This window comes from Liolophura sinensis, chromosome 7, assembly GCF_032854445.1.
Source record: "Liolophura sinensis isolate JHLJ2023 chromosome 7, CUHK_Ljap_v2, whole genome shotgun sequence".
NCBI classification, from domain to species: domain Eukaryota; kingdom Metazoa; phylum Mollusca; class Polyplacophora; order Chitonida; family Chitonidae; genus Liolophura; species Liolophura sinensis.
This window is the reverse complement of record NC_088301.1, coordinates 38862220-38881249: the sequence shown is the minus strand read 5'-3', so window position 1 is coordinate 38881249 and position 19030 is coordinate 38862220. Positions and strand designations below refer to the sequence as shown.

General features: G+C 37.7%; 1 protein-coding gene across 1 annotated transcript in view; it reads right to left on the bottom strand.

Annotated features, from left to right (window-relative positions):
* The window catches only part of LOC135470900 (laminin subunit alpha-like), a 61310-nt gene that overhangs the window by 19218 nt on the left and 23062 nt on the right, over window positions 1-19030 (bottom strand). The window contains 27 exon segments of the mRNA XM_064749949.1: window positions 197-479; window positions 1508-1612; window positions 2343-2494; window positions 2850-2987; window positions 3211-3391; window positions 3608-3708; window positions 4273-4484; window positions 4889-4975; window positions 6091-6209; window positions 6781-6894; window positions 8464-8572; window positions 9162-9283; window positions 9600-9683; window positions 9968-10063; window positions 10391-10543; window positions 11015-11155; window positions 11426-11570; window positions 12111-12181; window positions 12593-12723; window positions 13526-13734; window positions 14034-14149; window positions 16105-16253; window positions 16587-16716; window positions 17025-17169; window positions 18155-18237; window positions 18488-18602; window positions 18823-18983. Coding sequence (XP_064606019.1) covers window positions 197-479; window positions 1508-1612; window positions 2343-2494; window positions 2850-2987; window positions 3211-3391; window positions 3608-3708; window positions 4273-4484; window positions 4889-4975; window positions 6091-6209; window positions 6781-6894; window positions 8464-8572; window positions 9162-9283; window positions 9600-9683; window positions 9968-10063; window positions 10391-10543; window positions 11015-11155; window positions 11426-11570; window positions 12111-12181; window positions 12593-12723; window positions 13526-13734; window positions 14034-14149; window positions 16105-16253; window positions 16587-16716; window positions 17025-17169; window positions 18155-18237; window positions 18488-18602; window positions 18823-18983 — 3652 coding nt within the window.

Sequence of the window (19030 nt, the reverse complement as noted above, 5' to 3'; positions counted from 1 at the left end):
GTACAAAGAAGACAGCATATTCGAGCATTCAAATCTGTGTGGGATATATGTAGATAGTACTGAACCAATATCTTAAGTATCTACTGTAGCACCTGTTTGCCATTCTTTAAACACAACAACAAATACTGGGCAACACAGTAACAGAATTAAAGAAAACAAATTAATTCAGGCAGGAGTCTATAAAATACACACTGACCTTCCAGAGCTTCCTCCAGTTCGAGAACGGATGTAGTATTTTGGGCAGAGAAATCCTTGTTTTCGATAGCGTCCAGGATAAGACGTGCGCGTCGAATATAGATCTCAATGTTTGTGCCCTGAATGTTCTGTTGTATGCTGAGGAGGATGTTGATGATGGATTGTACAGCATCATAAGCTGTTCTGTTTCCTTCACGAATGATCTGCTCTACTTCTAGGCCATCCAGTCTTGTATTCTGGACATCCACTTCAACAACGCTAGATTCATCCAAGGTGCGCTCCACCTGTAGGTAAGTACAAAACATTTTTGTCACTTGAGTTGAGAGCTAATGCATACAAACCAAATATTCCTAAAATTTTGAAGTGAGCATAGAAATCCCTCCAATTCCATGACAGAACGGTGAGTACAGTACAGACGTGCCTACCACTAGTGAATGTAGTGTGTACAAACACTCATGTTTACTTATACAAAACAAATTTTATGAGTACAAAATCAGGACAATGCGACAGATAACCCTTCTTAAAAATCACTTCAAATAAAAGTTGTGACGCTGTAATTCTGAGAATAAAGTGGCACTTGTTCAAGAATTTCTCACTGTAAGTGACTTTGTGCTTTTACATCTGCTTTCTTCATACACACCATCGCCAGGCATTTAATCGGCAGCCGTTCTGATAAGAATAGTAGGCTCAACAATAAGGGGCTGACATAAAAGGACGGGATAAAAGGGTCACCATTCGGAAACCTTCCTGCGCTACATTTAAGCTGTATTAATTCGCAAGTTGGGGGTATCCTACTAAATCTTCGCTGTAACATGAATATTAAAATAGTGGACCTGACACTAACAACGAAAAACCAAATTGGTCTTTGGATTTTATTTTTTTTCCGTGTACGGTGTCTAAGCGTATTTTATGCTTCTTTCACGTACGGTTGTATATTTTACGTTTTTCATACAAAATAAGCCAAAATCGTACAAGGAGGCAGATCTGACAGTATACTGGATGAGAGCAATAGATTGATTTCTTTCCATCGCAGGATTTATAATTTAACTTGTTTATACTGTAACATTGTACACTGAAAATGCACAGCTTTCTACAATTCTGCATTTTTCACTATGCAACAAGAATCTCTTTTATGCGCAATACATAGCACAGTAAAAAAAATAACATCCAATATGGTCAGGCAACAATAAATGCCACTAAAATGATAAAATAATATCTTCAGTCATAAAAGTTCAAGGCACCTACATTACAGAATGAAAAATATTTACACACAATTCTTCAAAGGGAAGAATTGAAGATGTCTCCAACATACCCTTGACTGAACACCTTTTGCTCGACTTTCCAAATCCATGAGTCTCTCTAGCAGAGGCTGTACCTGGATATCAGTCACCTGCTGCAATAAGATATTCACCTTGACCTACAAAACAACAAAGGTAAATCTTGCAGGGGTTGTACACAACTATAATTAATCATACTTCTTTTTCACCTACCTATCCATTCTTTCTTAGGGCGCAATGCATTGCAATTAAATCAGAAATGCACTTGGGAAGGTATTCTAGCAAGTGGACACACTTTTGAAAATGAACATAGACTTAACATAACTGCCCCTTAAAATGGGAACTAGCTTGTCCAGAAAATCCTTTCCCAGCCCAAAACAAGAACTTTTCTGCTCTACCTGACCTGAATGCACAGTCTGAGAGCAATGTAATACACATGTACTAGCACAGAGCTTTAATGGGTGGAGGCCCATCATGTGATCATGAGCACAGAACTAGTGGGACACTAATAAAACCATTCAATAACCTTACATACATTCGAAATCTATAATAAATTGCCTTAATTGTCGCAGAAGTGAAATATCACTAATATTGCTCTTACAGGCAACAACTGAAAATGACATGGAAATTTTCACAATCCAAAAAGTGCACTTAAAAAAGGCAAGTAGATCTCATGACATGTTACTTTTTGAACTGAAATTTACATTTTTTACAGAAACCTCAAAATATCTTTCTAAGATCAATAGAACTTTCAAAACCAGTCAAAATAAGCAACTTAGTAATAGGTAAAATTTTATAAAATTTAGAGTATACATGTATGTACACATCTTAGACCTTCCAAAATTCAGCTACATGTACAATACTTCGTACCCGCAATTCAAGCACAGTATCATTGATCTGGGAAAGTCTCCTGTATGCCAAGTAACTGATAGTGATATTGCTAAGTTCCCGTTCAGCATCAGCCAGCTGACGTTCCAAAACCATCATGTCATCCAATAGCAGGTGCACACAGCTGTCACATTCTGAAACAGGCAAAAAAAAAAGCAGAAGAATTCATATATCATGGTAAAATATAAAACTTAGGCATGAAGCAAACTGAGTTTGAAACCTGGTCAGAGGGGCCACAAACACAAAAAACAAACAATTTAGCAATATTAACAGTTATTACATCGAAATCTGTGCCAAATCAGAATCAATGAAACTCCTTTCGCTTAAGCAAGAGATAAATAAAAACATTTAACACATTTTAGTAGGTAAAGGAAGAATATTCAAAACTAAATTGAATTTGTTTACAATATTTTTAAAAATGTCATATTTCACAATAATATGCAAATTATTTGGAAAACCTACTTTACTTGTGGAATAAAATGTACATACCTCTGCACCCTACACCTTGTATGAGCACCCAGCGTGACAAACATCTGTCACAGTTTGGCCCAGTAACGCCAGGTAAGCACTGGCACTGGCCTGTCTGAGCATCACATGTGACTGCTCCATCACCAAAACACTGGCAAGCTGGAGTCAAACAAAATCGATACATGCATAAGAGTTCACAGAAAGCAATGCCTTTTAACCAAGCTCCTGACAGGAAATGGATTTCAAATGTACAAATATACCATCTCTAACAGAAAGTTATCTAAATCTGATCAGAATGGAACATTTTAGAAGTGAAAGAAGTTTATCACAGCAGTCATATTGTACCTGATGGTCAGATATCAGAATATTACAAAGGTCATACCTTGACATCCTCCTGGGCCATAGTTCCAAAATCCTTCCTGGCACTGGTCGCATTTACGGCCCACAACACCTGGCTGACACTGACACTGGCCTGTTCGACTATCACACTGAGGGCTTGTTGAAGCAGCTCCACAGTCACATGACCTACAGCCTTGACACGTCTCAAACCCATAATAGTAAGGCTGCAACAAGATTCACAAACCTTTACACAGAATCATAAGAGGAAGTGTCACCGTTGAAAATAGAACATGTTTACCTTTAAGATGCTGCCAGAGGACACTGCACAAACAGATTAGCTCCACCTCTTATATGCATCTGTTAGCACTGTCCGAAAAATGCTGACTAGAAGAAGAATGGGTATTGGAAAATGGGCGGTTTTTTTTTTTTTTTTTACTTACTGGACATCTGTCACAATCTGGACCAATAACATCTGGCTTGCAAATACACACACCGTTGCTGGAGTCACATGACTGGGAACCACACTGATTACATGTGCATTCTAGCAAGAAACAAACAGATAGTTAAACATGAGCTCTCTCATTAATTACCCATTATACTATGAAAGTTTGACCTGTACTGGATGAACTGGATGATCTATCCAATGAAATGCAAGTGTGTAAACCTCAGAATATAACAGCACAAGTTATATCAGTTGATGTATGGTAAGCCTATGCTTTAAGATTTTCATAACCATGACTGTCAGTAGTATGGCCAAGTTCAGAACATGCAAGGTATTTCCACTGAATAGCAAGGTGAGGTTCACACATTGATAAAAAAAGTCTTCACACTGAGACTCCTCTACTTGCATACCTGTAAATTCATAAACTTTCCTTGTTCTTGTGATGAAATCTTGAGTCAATATACTACACTAATTCTTCAGATTTTCTCTGATGTTTAGAGCGCATTCCTCTGTGTAGTCTGATAAAAAAAAAGCCTTCTAAGCCTACCCTATAAAATCGAATTAAAAACATGCATAACTGCATTTTAAGTTGTTCTTTAAAACGAGAGAATAGATTAGGAATTAGGGCACAGTGTGGAGAACTTTTGACAAAATAAAACATACGTCTGCAATCTTTCCTGACAATGGCATCTCCAAACCACCAGTCATCACAGCGCTCGCACTGGCTTCCTGTGGTGTTATTACCACAGATGAGACAAGCTCCTGTAAGTCCATCACAAGCACCACGAACAGTCAGATCAAGGTTACCACTGCATCCACAGGGCTGGCAACGGCTACCCTGGGTTCGTGGATCCCCATAGTACCCAAGAGAGCAGCTAAAACACACAAGTAACACTCAAGTTCCCAGAGAGACAAATTAAAATTATGAGAATAATTAATTTCCTCTGTAAAAGCACTGAAACCAAACAGCTGGTCACAGCAATTTATCTGGGGGGTCTACAAGTTACCATGCTGGATTTTATGTATTATCAGATTTAGGACCAGTAACACATGCAGCTTAAGTTTCATGATATTAACATTACTATAAATGCCATTCAAGCCAAGATGGAATTCAGCCAGATGGTGTATAGCCTTGGCATTAGATTTCCAAGTAGAACATCAACTCATCATACAAAATTGTATGAAGATAGTCAGAGGTTTACAATCAACACACTAAAAATTCCGCCAAAAAAAAAAAAATTAATTCCGCCAAAAAAAAAACCTCATAGGAATGGCTCACCTGTCACAGAAGGGTCCTGTATACCCTGGCAGGCATTCACATGATATAACATAGCCACTCTCGTCAGCACGGCAAGTGGCTGCAAAACTAGGGGAGAGAAATTGGCAAGTCTTATGAATGGTGATATATGTAACAATATCTACCACATGTATGTTCATTATTTTTGTGAAGTGCAACTGTCCTTAACACTAGTCCTTCCAAGTAGAGGACAGAGGACAGCTTAGACTTATTGTAATGTTACTGGAATTGACAGGAGAACACAGAATTAAAGCTGCTATCCAACAGCATTGCCCAGGTCCACGCTACTAGTCTTTTACTACTTCTGGTAGCCTGATAATGGGGGAAAAAACTTCGAAGAAAAGACTGGCAGGAAGTATCTGCATTTGAATCACAGGCAGCTAGATACAATGTCCATTGGGCTTTTGTGAAGATCAGTGAAAAGAAAATAAACATTGCCCTCAGATAACACGGCCAGGCATCATTTACACTGGGTCTAGTACTGAAGACTGGCATAGATATTAGGTAGCTTTGAGCTTCTGCTGATAGCCATGAACAAAAGGCAGAAACAACACACTGTTGCATAGCTGGTGTCCGAGAACAAGACATAAAGAATAGATCATTGCGCAGTTGATGCCCAATTCCCACAGTAAAGTGCAGGGACAAGTGTCATGCAGTCTTTCATAAAGCTTGCATTTTGAATTTTGGAGAAAATTCAAACGATTTCTGAAAAGTTTTTTGAAAATTACATGAAAACCACGACTCAAAAGGGAAAAATTGTTTGAAATTCATAATTAGAGTATTCTCAGAAATGTTTTGGTTCAATGTCGGAGATAATTTCATTGGTCAATTTGGCCCAATTTGCATTATTTTTTGGAATCTTTGTAGGGCGATACACCTACATAACGAAAATTTTATCTCGATAGGTTTATCCGTTTTAGAGAATAAAATTTTCCAAGCATATCAATAAAATTCAAAATGGCCCCTAAATGATGTGACTGGACAAACAGGACAAAACATCAAAAGTTGCTTCATATGTTCATTATTAAAACTCCAAATTTTGGTTTATCCACCTTTTCCAGTTTTCAAGATATTGCAATTTTACAAGCTGACTAAGAATAATAATAATAATCCGAATGATTCATCACTTAGCACACTGTTATGTTAGATCATAAACTTTGCTGGAAAAAAAAAAAGGAACTCACTTGTTCTCCACACTTGGCAATGGACAGGAGCAGATGGTACAGCCACCAGTTTGTGGATCTCCATAGAATCCAGGTATACACTGGTCACAGAACCTGCCCATGGTGTTATCGCGGCAGTTCTAAAGAGAATCAAATTATGAAAATATTTGATTGTTGTTCAATATACAATGGCAGTCCGTAATATGGGTGGAGAAAACTCGAGTGCTTGGAAAAACTGTAATAACTGGCCTTGGGCAAGTTACTGGGAATTTTCACACGTGACGCACAGATACATGTGCACCATACTGGTGGAAGATAAGTGGTCTTCATCAAACGTCTGACTGCTTTCGGTCACCTAAGACACACTAGCTGAGAGTGGGGAGAAGTACAAGTTTTGTGTCCAAGGCCAATTTTGAACCAGCACTTGCATGTCCCAGCTATTGAAATGTAAGCACCTTTAACCACTTCACCACCACCCGATGAAGTGGAAACACCACACTTTCTTCCAGACAGTGTAAGTAATATTTTCTTCAGTTCAAGATACGAACAGCATAGAGGAATTGGATTAAAAAATAAAGTTGTGCAAAACTGACTGATGAAGGTCACGAAAACTGTAGAGATGACAACATTATCTTGAGTAACTTTTGTTTACCTTGTAGGTGATCACTAAATTTATTCAATACCAGACAAAGATGAAATGACTGGACATACAAGGCATTCTCCAGTGGCAGAATCACATTCATCAGCATGTCCATTACACTGACAGGGAACACAGACACCACGGTAACGCCCAGCACGGGAACGGTAATATCCAGGAGCACAATCCTGAAACAGGGTTCGTACAGGTATATGAAAATGAAATTCATTGAGTTTTCCAAGAGTTTTTGTCATTTTCAAGGCTAGTTAAAAAATACCATGGTGCAAATTATAGACTATATTTTAAGTCTGAATTACAGATGCTTTAATTTGCACGCATGTATATTGAATAGTACGCTTGCTTTTGCAGGAAATATCTGCCCTTCACCTCTTATGCGACACAATCTTTTGCCCGGCCTTGGCTCAGTAAAAAAAAATGACCGCCATATATCATTATGCAGGGCTTCCTCTGGGTCAGTATTTTTTTTAGCCAGTCACTTTAGCCACCCATCAGATTTTGTAGTAAATACTATTTTTCTTCAGCCATACTCCCTTAGTGGCCATGACTCTTGTAGGTCTCCTTCAGTAATTCATTTTTATCTGCCTTGGTGTAGCTGCTAGAATCAGTTTGGTCTCTTCCAGCTATATCTGGAGTTTATGAAACGTTACATTTAGAGCAATTGCCCTCAAAATAATGGACCCATGCTTGACGGCATGTTTCTTATTTTTAGAAAAAAAAACCCAATCCTTATTTCAACCTATCTGTGGGATACTAGTAAAATATAATTTCCTCTCTCAGAAAAATTTGTTACGAAATTAATTTGTCCATTAAGTTTATTTAAATGCAACATTATGATCAGTACATTGGAGTAACACAGTCTGACAGGAGAAAAACATACAGCATACACATTTATGTAATAGTACATATTCTGAAACATTTAATTTACTTCGGATCCAAAAAAAATAGTTTATTAAGTGGTAAAGTTTAAATTTTTCATGGGAAGTAACTTCATTTACAGGTGTAACTCTACTTTGATTTATTTCCCTTGATAATTTTTTTTTTCTTTCCACAATTGCCGATGAAAGGCATCCCCAAAATGCCATGATTCTCTTTCATTATTTAACAAAAATGATTTCAAGTGTTATTTAATATAAGTCAACTTGCAACAATGCTGAACCCCCTTTGTAGATTTCTATCAAGTAATCGCCGTACACTTGTGTTGTTGTTTTGCTGAGATGAGGCCAATTGAAATGAAAGTGGATTATTGCAGAAAAAAATTGTGAAAATCTGCTAAAAACCCCAGAAAACTCTCATGGTAGATTTAATATAATGTTTGCATTTTTCCTTACGTAAATAAACTTGTCTCCAAAAACATTCCTATTTTTTCGCCATTTCAAAAAATTTTTCTAAATTTGCAACAATGGCAAGAGCCAGAGGAAACCTTGATCATAGGAGAATTTGTCTTTTTAAAGAGCTTTCAGGGAGTTTCAAGGACTCAAGGTGTACACACCCAGTGGAAGCCCAAAGGACAAGAATGGAAATAAATTAATGAACTCACTGAAGATGATTTTCTGCACATATTATAATGTAACGATCCCTTTAAGCAACAGCGGTCATACAAATGTATGTTGATAATGTTATGATCAATGAGCAAGGTAAACAACTTTAGTCACATGTTGTGTGATTAGTCTTATGTAATTATTTAAAGTCTAATTAGAATTAGTTTGGAAGTCAACAGTAGTAACAATTAGACATACCTCGCAAGAAGAGCCAACATAGTTCTGAGGACATTCACAATGTTCAACATTGGAGGCTACACCGCCTGGGCCAGCAACAGACGCAATGTCTAAACTCACATTACTCAACCTATGAAAGAAAAGCAGAATGATTTCCTTTTAGTTAAAATGCAAATTATTCTGTTTCTTGTCTTCTCAAAATTTTGGCTTTTACTCAGGCAATGCCAATTTATATTTATATAAAGGTGCAAAATTACATGAATGGTCCCCTCCAATTTAAATGGAAACGTGGATTAAGTGACAAAAGAGGGCCCCAATTTGACAAAAGATGACACATGGTTCAACTTCTCCGAAATTAACCCCACTGCATGAGCATGGTTACCTTTATCATTATAATTTGCTGCTTAAAAAGCGTAGAAAAAAGGATAATCCTGCCATAATTCAGCCAGTTATGTTGTCAATGCCAGGCATGTTGTGATGTCATGTGAAACTCTGGTGATATTTAATTAGACAAACTTTTACAGCTGAGCACTTCTTCAGAACCACCACTAACAGTGCAGGAGAGACAAGAAATTTCAAACATGTTGGATATTTTCCTCACCACGATTCATTGAATAAATTAAAGTAAAATTTGTGCGAAAATAAGGGATTGGGCTGTCAGTTCCACAAGGATTGGGTTGTCAGTTCAGCCCAATCCGCTCATCTGCACAGGGCTTTACCTGACTTCATTCACCACAGTGTAATATGATGCTCTGATGTGGAGAGCCTCTAAGTTAACAAGAATGGCCATGAACTGATCTCTCTTCACAACATCTCCACTGAATGCATGCTGGAACTTGTACTGAAACACAGAGGAAGTACATGCATATCTCCAGTGTACATGTACTTATATGTTACATCTTGGTTATTACAAAAGCATGACTATGAGGTCTGGCTGCACTTTAGCCTGTCTGATTTTTTGAATGCATGCAGGGTTCAATAAAACCTTATGGGAAATGATTGATCAACGACAACTATTAAGTAATGTGATTCAAAAGACTGTCCACAAGTCTATTCAAAGGCCTTGAATAAACCAGAAAATGCAGACCTAATTTATAAAGACTTATCATAAAGTATTAAATGGTTACATAAAATATTGGGAGTAACTTTACACGTACCTCCAGAAGATCAATCTCTACATCAAGACGCCTGCTGGCTTGAGGTTGTTCCTCAGCATAATGCACCACAGTCAGATTACTTCCCTGTAAAAATAGACAAATCACATCACTGGATACATGGTTGAATAAAGCTTTTAAGACATTTGCAGCAAAAACGATTCAAATTTAAAAAAAATATGATATTAAAAAGTGAAATTAGATAACCTAAGGATTATCATTGGATAAACTTTAAAATCAGCACAAGTTGTCAAAGTGAAGTGTATAAATCTCATTTTGTCTATTAAAAGTCATTAATTTATACTTAAAGTACATGTGTAGTACACAAGCACCGATTCACACCATACAAATGGTAAAGTTCAATTCCTCACCACAAGGATGATGTCTGGTTTGATCAAGCCTCTTGTCTCCCCTCTCGGTATTGTGAACAGCACAGTGTACCTCAGTTTTCCACCGTAAGACGTCAGCTGAAGAAGATGAATCACAAATTTTCATCTCAACACAAACACATGCTGTGGTTAAGAATTTCTGAGCGGAAAACATAATTAATTTTGCTTGAGTAGCACTGTTTGTTTGCTGCTTGTTGAAAACGAGGTCTTCATTTTATGAAACAAGGTACAGATGCAAACATCCATGTCTAAGTTTGATCTTTCATTACATCCAATCACATTTTTTTGTAAACAGATTGATATACAACATCTGTAAATTCTTCCAAAAAGTGCAACTTAAGATTCTTGAATGTTCACCAAAAAGAGATACCAGTAATGTAGGTATTTCACTCATGCATTTCCTACCTTGTTGCCCAGGTATCTCTCAGGGGCCACCCAGTACATTGCCTCATTGGTGTCAGCAATTTTATTGCGTGCATCCACAGCAATGGTGCTGCCTGCTTCAATCAGGTTCACGCTCTCAGTATTTGTTATTTCCCAGCCAGTCATATCCAAGATCTAACAATAAAAGTAAGCAATACTCAACAAAAAATTTACACGCAATTTCATACCTAAGTTAAACTAAAGAAGCATACAGCAGACGTGTAATAACACTTAACCTTTATGCTTTGCTAACCGATCACGGAGACTGGATACATTACTTACCAGCATGCAGTTCTGGTAACGTTTCCAAAAAGATGAATGTGAACAAGGACCTGAGAGATGAATGATTCTGGCTAAACGCCACATGGGCAACATTTCAGCCATATCATGCAGAGAGAGTGATGAAGCCCTTGTTTAAACAAATAATCTTACAGCTTCACAATGAAAATACTGCTGATTTACAAGGCCTAAAACTTTTTGCAGATTCAAGCAAATTCAGCACAATCATATTACCAGAGGTCTAACAACCAAATATATGGAAGTATGTTTGACTGTTCGTAACATAGCAGATTTAACTCAAACTGCTAAATGAAAACTAGGTCTCACCTGATCTCTTCGCAGAGTTGTGCTGTCGCACCGAGTGGTTACTCCAAAACAGAAGCACTTCGTGCAACCCTGAGGGTTTCTCTCCTCCAGGTGAAATGCATCTTGTTTGCAGGTGTCACATCTTGGTCCCTCAGAATTTTCCTACATAATGATGTTTAATATTCCCAGTTTATTTGCCAGTATATATAATATGTCATGGTAGCATGTTGATACAAGTCTATACAAAACTTGGAATAAACCAGCCTGTCCAGAAGAAACCAAACTAAATTTAAAAATAAAATAAATCTTGATTTCACTAAAATTTCTGATTTTTCAGATGTACGCTGTGAACAGGTTGCCCTATTATTGTTTTAGAAAACAAAGAAATTGGACACATCTTAATCATCAGTGTGCAAACAAAGGTTTCCTTACCTTGCAGAGACACAGAGCAGTTTCTTGATCACAGATATCTTTTGTAGTTCCTGCACGAGCACACTCACACTGCTCACAGCGTGGAAATGTATGGTAACCAGCCACACATGAGTCGCAGGTACGGCCATCAACATTGGGTAAGCAACTGAAAATTTAAGAGGCTTGTCAATTCAATATGGCTTCAACAGTCATACTCACATCAGTACAAGTAATAAACTCATGTTACAGGCCATAACAAAAGTGGGGAGGCGGCATACTTTTTTTAATCCTGAAGAAGGACCTGGAGCCACTGTTACGTCAAAAAAAATCATCTACAAGTTTACAATCTATTAGTTTCTACTGCAGTGTAACACTGTTCTGTCTTTGTGACGGCATAATGATGAGCAGGGAAACAAATGATTGACATCAATAAAATGGTGTCAAGATTTTACTGGCAGGTGTTTGACACCTACCCACTGCCTAGTTGGGCCGTATGTCAAAAAACTTTATGAATTCTATAGTACATATAATGTATACAGCAATACTGTGTAAGGTGGAAACAAAAATTACCACCAAAATTGCAAACCATAGTTGTGCAAAGTTCTGCAAAAGTGTCAGCAGAGTTACATGATTCTTCACTCGGTAAGTTTATACAAAGAAAAAAGAGAAAAAAAACGCAAGATACAAAAAGATGCACCAGACTTACTTGCATTGACCTGTGTCCTGATCACAGTTCAGATTTCCATAGACCACGCCCCGGGGGTTACAGCTACATTCCTACAACACAAAGCCAAGAGTACCTCTGACAACTCACAAGGATACAAAATACCAAAAGTCTGTTGGAGTCAAACAATGAATTAAGATTGAACAGAGCCTAAGACTACACATTTCTGGCACCACATTGCTGACGCTGAAGCTCCTACATGTAATTCCCTGCAATATCTCTGTGTGATCTTCAACCTTTTCGCATGTTTGAAAGGTGTTTATTCAAGCTTAATCTGAGAACATTATTTTATGTAGACTGATAAAATTATACACTTTGTGAAGTCAATCCAACCAATGTAGTTCTGTCTCTGAAAACAAACCAAAGAGATGCATAAATCTCTCTGAAAGTTGATCTGTCATATGCCAATAGGAATTAGGGTAGGCTCCCACGTATAAACTATGTGTTTATGCATATAACATTACCTCACAGCCATTAAGGGAGTCGTAACCATATGTCTCAGATACACAGACATCACAGCGTTCTCCTGTCACTCTGGGTGGACAGATACACTGGCCAGTTATGTAGTGACAAAGGCCATATGGACAGTTACAAGCTGGAGGTGTAACAAGAAGGAATATTACAAAACAATAATGACATACAATCTAACATGTGAAAAACAAAAACTAAACAATTTTTTTGCTAATTTTTATTGTCCTGACAAACTTTGCAAATCTAAGGCATAGATAAAGCTGGCATTTGAGACTCGATTTGAGAGGCCACACAATGAATTGTTGCTTGATTGGTTTTTGCGCCGTACTCTCCTAAATATTTCACTTAAACGATGGCAGCCAGGATTATGGTGGGAAGAAACCGGACAGAGCCCAGAGGAAACCCACGACCATTCACCGCTTGCTGCCAGACCTTCCCACGTATGGCCGGAGAGGAAGCCAGCATGAGCTGGACTTGAACTCACAGCGACTGCATTGGTGGAAGGCTCCTCGGTCAATGCGCCGTGTTGGCAGCCTAACCCTTCTGCCACAGAGGCACTCGCGCAAAATAAATTAGCACATAAATTTATATCAAAGCAATTGAAGTAGTTAGAGCTTGGAAATGAAAGAACCAATCAGAATCAAGAAAACTGCAAAATATGCAAAACTTGTGCAGAGTTTGGTGTGACTTTCCAACCTGAACAATGCTTCACAATGTAGATTACATGTAGCTGTAGATAAAGATGGGACACTATGTGGAGATTTTTGCACCTAAACCAATCTGTGACAGATGAACAGATTATTATCCATCATTTTTCATGAAGGAATGGAACAAAAAAAAAAACATGTTTAACAGACAAGGCTCACCTGTCAATAGTTTAATAGGCTTCCAATAATTAAATAACCCTGATGAAGGCAGAAACTTACGCTGACACCTTGGGAAGCCGTAGAAACCGGTCTTACACTCTGAACAATCTCGTCCAATTACATTGTCTCTACAATTGCACTGTCCGGAATATGTTTCGCAGTTAAAACTCAGCGACCCATCAATGTTACATTCACAAGGAAGTGCACCATTATTGTTGTCTGTGGTTAGTGTGAACACATTGGCTTTGCACACAGATGAGGTGCCAGTTCTGGAGAAACAACAAGGACATCTGTAAGGTATATCTTTGAAATGTTACAAACAGAATCCCACTGAACAGATGCTAAACATCATTAGGCACATCATATTTATTTACTTATTTGATTGGTATTTGTGAGATACTCAAGAATTTTTCAACTACGTGGTAATTTGTAGGAGAAATCCACCCCACTTCACCAGTTAACCTACTAACTTTATGACTAGAAGTTGCAACCAAAGCAGCAAGAGCTGGATTTAAATGAACAAAACAAATACTTATCAGTGTCTCAAAGACATCATGCCTTTACTTACGGAATGTCAAAATATTCGCCTGCACAATCTGCAATAAACTCGCCAGCCTTGTCAATGGACAAGATGTCAAGCAGAGAAGAGTGATACTGGGTGGCAGGAATCAATAAAGCGTAGTCCTGAAGGAAAACAAAACACGGAACATGCCATTTAGTTTTATCCTTTTCGCCTTGACATACCAATGTAATTGGCATACTTGTATTGGTAAAGTTATCAATATAACTAGGTTGAAAACAACCTTTTCACAAGGAGCCAAGATGAGTTCAGCTTGTTGCACAACATCCCAACTCTATAACATTGCCCTGACCTATACAAGCCTAAAAGTCCATATCGCGAGCAGGGGGACTAACTTGTCTTCAGACCATTGATCACTTAGCAGCAGACCGCGTGACGAGTGGCGTGGATATGGACAATGCTCACAGGGTTATAGACTTGCGGCATAGGCCTAAATAAATCTAACAAGTGTCATGCAAACCGGTATGGCTAAACTTTAAAAAATGCACAGCTATCAAATTAAATACACAATTTCATGAAATTCCTCCAAATTCCCATAGTGATGTGCTGTAATCTAATCAGTAGGCGAGTATAATGGCGGACTTCACACAATGTTGAGTGCCTCAATCAGGGATTCCAAATCAGTGAAATCGAGATCAAACTTTCTATGCCACCACCTGTCTAACAGCAGTGAACTTGAAGAGCATATTTTCTACTGTGCAAATCGGCTAATACCTATCTCCGACGAGTGTAATGGTCTTGTACAGGTATATGTAACGCATTGATGGTATTTTATGTAGCAGTGACTCATGAATATTTCACCCATACAGCAGCGGCCAATGTTATGGTAGAAAGATTTCATAAAATGGCGATCATAAACACAGTGTGCAGGGGGTGAACATCGTGTTTACATGTGTGAAATTTAATGCTCATTAACAGCTTCGTACTGCAACAATTTTAAACATTGTATTGGTGAAAGGCTCTTGTCATTCCTCATCAAATTTTCTGGGAACTCAGCCATGAGAAATTGTCTTACAGATAACTGACAGCTTAAAGAATTCAACACTGACCAATCAGATGAATTTATTTTCATTGACCTGCCTCTTGGAAAAAAGACTGACTGTGAAATCTCCCGCCAAACCTAAACTATATGACAGGAGTTCAAAAACTTACATACTGTCACGTACTGGGTTATGATGATGACTTTTAAGTAAGGCTTTGAGATTGGCCTTGATACTAAACCATTTCAGTAAAACCATCATGTCCTGAGCCGGTTGGTGTCTTATAATCATCTTCAAAACACTTAACCTACTTAACACTTTACCCACATGGGCAAAACAACAGGTGGTCAGAACGGGTCTCTTGCTGTGATTGACCTGTCCTACAAACTACGCTGAAAGTAAACAAAGTTGCAATTTGCATATCAACACCACCGCATGTAGCTGTTTAAATTTGAATACACTGTCAGTTGTAGACTGACACCTCCTCCAAATTTTCACGCAAAGAATGCTAGCCTACACTGGTAAGGTGTGAAGACGAGTACATGTATGTTCTAATCTAATGCAAACAGACCGGGTGAAAATAAATTTTCTTACGAGAACAAGCATGTAAAACTGAGCAAAATTCAGTTAGTGGAGACTCGTGATTACAAATGTTTTGTTCAACCTGAAGTATAAAAAAAAAATCACAAATTTAATACTCAATAATCAATATTAATGAACGGACAAATATTGTTAAATGTATTTCGATTATCAGTTTAGAAACTTTTCCTTCTACATGCATCTTGTAACCATTTTCTGAAGAAAAGAAGAACCATAAAGTCCAAGCATAAAGACTGTGCTTTTCAGAAGTTAATGCATTCGTTAGAACTACTCACACAGAATAAGGGATTAAAGATGAGTGTTTAATCCCGCCTTTGATTAACAAGTCTGTCTTAATCCCCATATCCTGCTAAAGATCACCCATCACCACACCACTCTGTTGTTAAGGATTACATGACTACAAGGATTGACTGCTTTACACCGCTGAGGTAAGGAAATAATTGTCATTTTCTTTTACTGTCCAAGTTTCATGATCTTACCAGCCAGATTTCATTTCCCTGAGTGTTGTTAACAATAACATGGACATTTGTGTCTTTCAGGTTTAGGATGTTATCTGTCATTTGTGTGTCAAAGAAGACAGTGCCCCTGCATCCTGACACCCCTGGGCAGTAGGTTGGACGGAAACGACCTGTAATGGATGAAACAGTTAAAATACAACCGCAGAAACAGTTAAAATACAACCGCAGAAACAGTTAAAATACAACCGCAGAATTATGGAATATCGATGTTCTTACCTTGCTTTCAACAGTCATTTGAGCTTAAAGACCTTGCAATAATCAATATTAGATAGTAACTTTAGACATCACAATAAACTATGCACACAAATATTAATTTATATATTGTCATTTGTAAGAAAGATAAATCTATTAGTAAATTACTTCAGTGGGGTCAGACCTAGAGGAAACTTGTAAATAAATGTAACATTATAAGAACAAAATTACATAAAGGAACATATTTTTACCTTTGATGGATTGCCCATTCACCTCTACAATTACATCCACATCAAAGCCAGAACTTCCAGGCAGGTAATAGTGCAGCATTAACACATGCTGAGTGGCATATCGCACTGTTACATCAATGTCCACTGAAGGCTGGAGAGACAATTTATTGCAGAATAAAGTCATCATGTATCAGGCAATATAGCCAACATAAATATATAATAAAACTTTTACGAAGTACACAATGTACCTGTAATACAAACTCTGCAGCAATTAAATAAATGCTACTGATTTGGTTAATGTTATTCAGTATCCAGATTTTCTCAAATATATAATGTTCACCTGTTCTTGTGGAAACCACCACCTTTATTTTCCACATTTCTATCTAATGTGTACAATGCAACCACAACGTCCTGGTATATTACACCAGATTAAATGAAAACAACGCTGGGAGTACTGACCAATGTGCTGTCCAATCTGACCAGGCCAGTGTCGGAGTCAAGAATTCCTGGCGGCAAGTCTTCAGCTCTTATATCTTCATTATAACCAGATTCAAAGTCCACTCGCACCGAACCCACTGGGTTACGATAGCCTGACTCCACACATCTGCAACATTGATTTGATTTAAGTTTTTGATGTGTAGACCCATTTTGAGAACCAGTTAACTTATGTGACAGTAGTCAGTGTCCTTGGCAAGTCAGCACCCAATCTTCCCACATGAAACATCCCATTTCATTTCTAAAGCTCAATGTGCCACACTGGTGAATATCAGGCAATATTATTTTATCACTAGTCAAACCCCGATGTCCTTAAATTACAACATGTAGAAGAAATTTTATATTCAGTTAAAAACTGCATATGCTGGATGAAAGCTTCTCCAGTTGGTGTTTTTCTTTACAAGTCAGAAAAGGCATCGATATACAATACAGATTCCCTTGCCAGTTGTTTGTCACTAAATGTAGTTTATTTGTACAGTGATAATGTATACAGGGTCATATCTAGATTCATTTTGATTCTGGAAACTTTTGGACTCTAAACTGTTGACTGTCCAAACTAAACAAGCTGTATTAAAACTAACAAGTAAATTAAACAAAAATATGATGGTACCAATAAAAAATTAAGTTTTCATATAAATCTATTTTATTCACCGACTTAAAAGCTCTTTGAAAGCATCATTTTGAGCTGCATTTTTAAAATTTCTTTATGCACAGTTACAATGTCACCATTAAAGTTGAGATCAGAACCTTCAATGTTTTTCTAGATATGGCCCTGGTATATTACAACATAGCTTAAGGTATCCTCCTCTTTACAAACTATTAGAGCTACCCACAAAATCCACACTAAATAGGACCAGTAATCATTATCCTTATGGAGAAGGTTATGTGTTCTATGTATAAAACAGTCTCAGATAAAACGGACACGCAGACTCGAAAGTTGCTGTATATCTCTACAACCATCACTGGCATGCAGACACAAAGAGAAGAAAATCATAGCAAAGGAAATGACATGACCAAACTGCTTTTAAGGCTAAAATCAAAATCAACTCTTCACACTATACTATTTCCACTGAAATGATAACCAAGGTTCTTACCGTCCATTGATGCGAATACACATTATGCTTGGCCGAAGGAAGGCAAGGTCCCATTCATTGTATGGCACTCCAGACACACTATCCTGTAAAAAAACAGGGGCATTTCCGGTAATCATTAGAATGGCATATACATGAAAAACAATGATTTTCACCATTTCACAGTGAATTACAACATAGCTTCATTTTTAGCTTAATTTACTATTTTCAGAAGGCAATCAGAATGACTGATAGAAACTCAATGTTACATCTACATGTACTCAGATTTTGCATTACCTGCTAGATGTCGATCAGCCAATTAAGTGAAATGAAAATCTTCTGTACACAATTCCTTACCACGGCAAGCTTAACATCCTCTTCACCAGTTATAGTCATGGAAATATAACCTGATGTAACGTTGAATTTTACAGGCATACCGGACTGGTCAACCACAACTTGTCTGCATGGAGAGCTGAAACAAGCATTAATATACTGCCTCAGAAGTTCACGTATAATTGAAATGTCTAAAAATAAAAATCTGGTTTATCATTATGATATGTGGAGACCTCTGGAGGCTTCCACACAGCTATGAGAATCACCTCATCAATTCCATCTTGTATCTTTTACAAGTAACAATATCTTTTACAGATATCTGTATCAAAAATTCAATTGGATGGACGCCTGTCCCTTACCTGTAGGTACAATGTAGGGGCCTAAGGAAAGCCTGTGTTCTGCCCTCACGAGACGCAACCTCAAGAGTAAGTTCCTGCTCTGTCTGAACATCTGTATAATAATCCATCACCAACACATACTCTCCAGGGTTTGGTACCACTAAGTCCAGGTAAAAGGAGTTTCTAAAACAAATACACAATCAATTTACTTGGTGACACTTCAGTATGG